The 2,825-nt window shown below is 31.5% G+C and overlaps 2 protein-coding genes across 2 annotated transcripts in view; one reads left to right on the top strand and one right to left on the bottom strand.

Annotated features, from left to right (window-relative positions):
- Positions 1 to 2,825, bottom strand: part of LOC102591640 (THO complex subunit 4A-like) — a 19,690-nt gene that overhangs the window by 11,914 nt on the left and 4,951 nt on the right. The gene's annotated exons all lie outside the window — the stretch shown is intronic.
- The window catches only part of LOC102595964 (uncharacterized), a 3,538-nt gene continuing 1,491 nt past the window's right edge, over positions 779 to 2,825 (top strand). The window contains exons 1-3 of the mRNA XM_015303397.1: positions 779 to 1,671; positions 1,770 to 1,916; positions 2,300 to 2,817. Coding sequence (XP_015158883.1) covers positions 1,845 to 1,916; positions 2,300 to 2,817 — 590 coding nt within the window. The 5' untranslated portion in view covers positions 779 to 1,671; positions 1,770 to 1,844. The remainder of the gene's footprint in view (positions 1,672 to 1,769; positions 1,917 to 2,299; positions 2,818 to 2,825) is intronic.

Raw genomic sequence — 2,825 nt, 5'->3', positions numbered from 1 at the left:
TTTTTTTGTTTTTTTACATTATATTTATTCCGTTTGAACTTGAAATTAACTCAAAAGAGCATTTTTGATAAGTATAAAAAATATTTTGTGTCCATTCTTCAGCTGGGTTTAGTGAATTCAATTTAGTTGTTTATAGAAATAACTTTATATTTTTGTTAATACATTTACATTATATTTATTCCGTTTGAACTTGAAATTAACTCAAAAGAGCATTTTTGATAAGTATAAAAAATATTTTGTGTCCATTCTTCAGCTGGGTTTAGTGAATTCAATTTAGTTGTTTCAGCCAACAACTTAAGTAGTTGTTTGGACAACTACTGAAGTTGTTTATAGAAATAACTTTATATTTTTGTTAATACAGAAATTGTCCAACAACTTCCTGTAGTTGTCCGACGATTCAGAAGTTGTCCCAACAACTACTGCAGTTGTTAGACAATTGTGTTTAATTGTTGGTCAACTGATTAGTTGTAGGACAAATAATTTAATTATTGATCTATAATGTACCACTATTGCTCATTTTTTGTTGATCATATTCAGTTAATTTCTTACTATTTACTAACTTTTAACTATTTTAGTGTAGTTATAATGCTTCAATATAAGAGGAAGAGAACTGGAACATCTTCATCCAATCCAAATGCTAAAGAAAATGCTGAGAGCTTAACTGCTGCTAGAAAAAGAGGTACCACAACACTTCAAAGTATCGGTGGACAACCATCTGGAGAAGAAAAAAGTGATCAAAGTAGCGACGATCAATCTAGTGAAATGGATAAAAATAGTAAGAATAACAGTGACCTATCAGGTGAAGAAAAAAGTGATGAAAATAGCAACGAAAATTCAAGTGAAGAGAAAAAAGATGGTGAGAGTCATGGAGATGAATCAAGTAGAGAGGAACAAAGTGAAGAAAGTGAAAGTGAACAATCGGATGAAAAAGAAGAAGAAGGTATTGAATCCTCTCCAAATTATGTTAAAATCATTTCCAATGATAAGTATAAGTTTAAGACCCACTTGAGTGTGTCTGGGTCTTATGATTCAAGCATCAATGCGAGAGTTGGTTTTGGAGCTCAATTTGTTGAGTTTAGAAAGATTTTAATCGCACAAAAAATTGAAAATGATTTTAAAAAATCTTGTTTTGGTCACTTTTTGAAGTTGGATCAATCTGTAGCAGTACAACTTCCAATGAAGTTAGTACATGGCCTTTGTCTTCGTCGTATATTTTCTGAAAAGAAAAAAGAGGTTTGGATTGATTATAATGGTTTGCCTCTTTGTTTTGACATTAATGAATTCGTTATTATGACTGGACTTCGGTATCATTCCCTACCTCCTCTAAGTCAACAATTAGCGAAAATTGGAAAAGAAGGTGAAATTTTGGTTGATCTGGTGGGTCAATCTGCAAATGCTGCTGTACTCATAGAAAAGATGAGTGATCCATGCTTAACCAAAAATCAAAAGCTTGCTATTAGTAAGGTTTGGTTTTTGCATTGTGTATTGTGTTCAAAAAGTGCAGAAAAGAAGATAGAAACTCATTAGCTAAAGATGGCATCCAAAAAAAGTGTGTTCAATTCATATCCATAGGGTTGAGTTAGCTTTGATCTTATCATTAGCTATCTTTTGAAAGAGCTAGATTCAACCAAATCTCAGTATAATCTTCATGGATGTCCGTGGGCGTTCGCCGTAAGTAATTAAATTGATGTTTTTATTTTATAATTTTTAGTTAAATTATTATTTGACTTTATTATCTATACTAAGCTATTTTTAATATTATATTGTAGGCTTGGGCGTTTGAAGCTATTCCGGCACTTCAACGATTGGCCAAGGATTCTTCACCTGAAAAATCAATTCCAAGAATGATTAAATGGATGGCTGGAACACCTGCTTACAAGACAAATATTGATCCTATTTATCAGACAAAAGAACAAGTAAGATTATATCTACATAATATTAGTAGTTGTGTTATGCAAAAGTTAAACAAGTAGTGTAATTATTGGACAACTGAACTTGTTGTTCCGTCAACTATTCAAGTTGTCCAACAACAGTAAAAGTTGTAAACATACAACTTAGCTATTATTGTACAACTAAATTAGTTTTTTCAAAAATATTATATTTCTACATAATATTAATTGTGTTATGCAATATTGAAATACTACTGTAATTATAAGACAACTAAACTTGTTTCCACAACTACTTTAGTTGTCCAACAACAATAAAAGTGATTTCCACAATCACATATTACTGAAGTTGTAATTGGACAACTGATTCAGTTGTTTTTAAATTATGAATAACTTTTTTTTTTAAAATGCAGATGCAAAATCAGGTTGTTCACCCTTTTCTTTTTCCAACAAACATAGAGAAGGAACAAATTTATGTTCAAGATATTGAGTCATATGAAGATAGTTCGGATCCAAAAATTGATGCTTTAAAAGAAGAGTTGGCACTTGTAACAGCTATAAAACTGAATATAACTGTTGTTGAAGAAGGTCTTGAGATAACTGGTGGAGAGAATAGTGTTGCGAGAAATTATGGAGTTGAGAGAGACGGTGATGGCCAGATTGCTTTAGATACTTGTAGATCTTTTGGTGGAGTAGGAAGAGATGAATCATATTTAGCTGATCTTGGTAGGGGAGAAGATACCCCTGGTGTGATAAAAACAACAAATGTGAATGCCTTCAATATTGATTGTTGCTGTAAATGTGAAACATGTTGTGATAAGTATGAAACTCTTTTGAATGAAGTAAAATCTTTGTCAACAAAGTTAGATGGGCAGCAATCAAAGAGGACTATATATCCGAGCTATGCAAGAAAATCTCCTTATACTCCTGCGTTAAAAA

This window comes from Solanum tuberosum, unplaced genomic scaffold (genome assembly GCF_000226075.1).
Source record: "Solanum tuberosum cultivar DM 1-3 516 R44 unplaced genomic scaffold, SolTub_3.0 scf00433, whole genome shotgun sequence".
NCBI classification, from domain to species: Eukaryota; Viridiplantae; Streptophyta; class Magnoliopsida; order Solanales; family Solanaceae; genus Solanum; species Solanum tuberosum.
The sequence above is the reverse complement of the archived record's forward strand: the minus strand, read 5'-3'. Positions and strand labels throughout refer to the sequence as shown.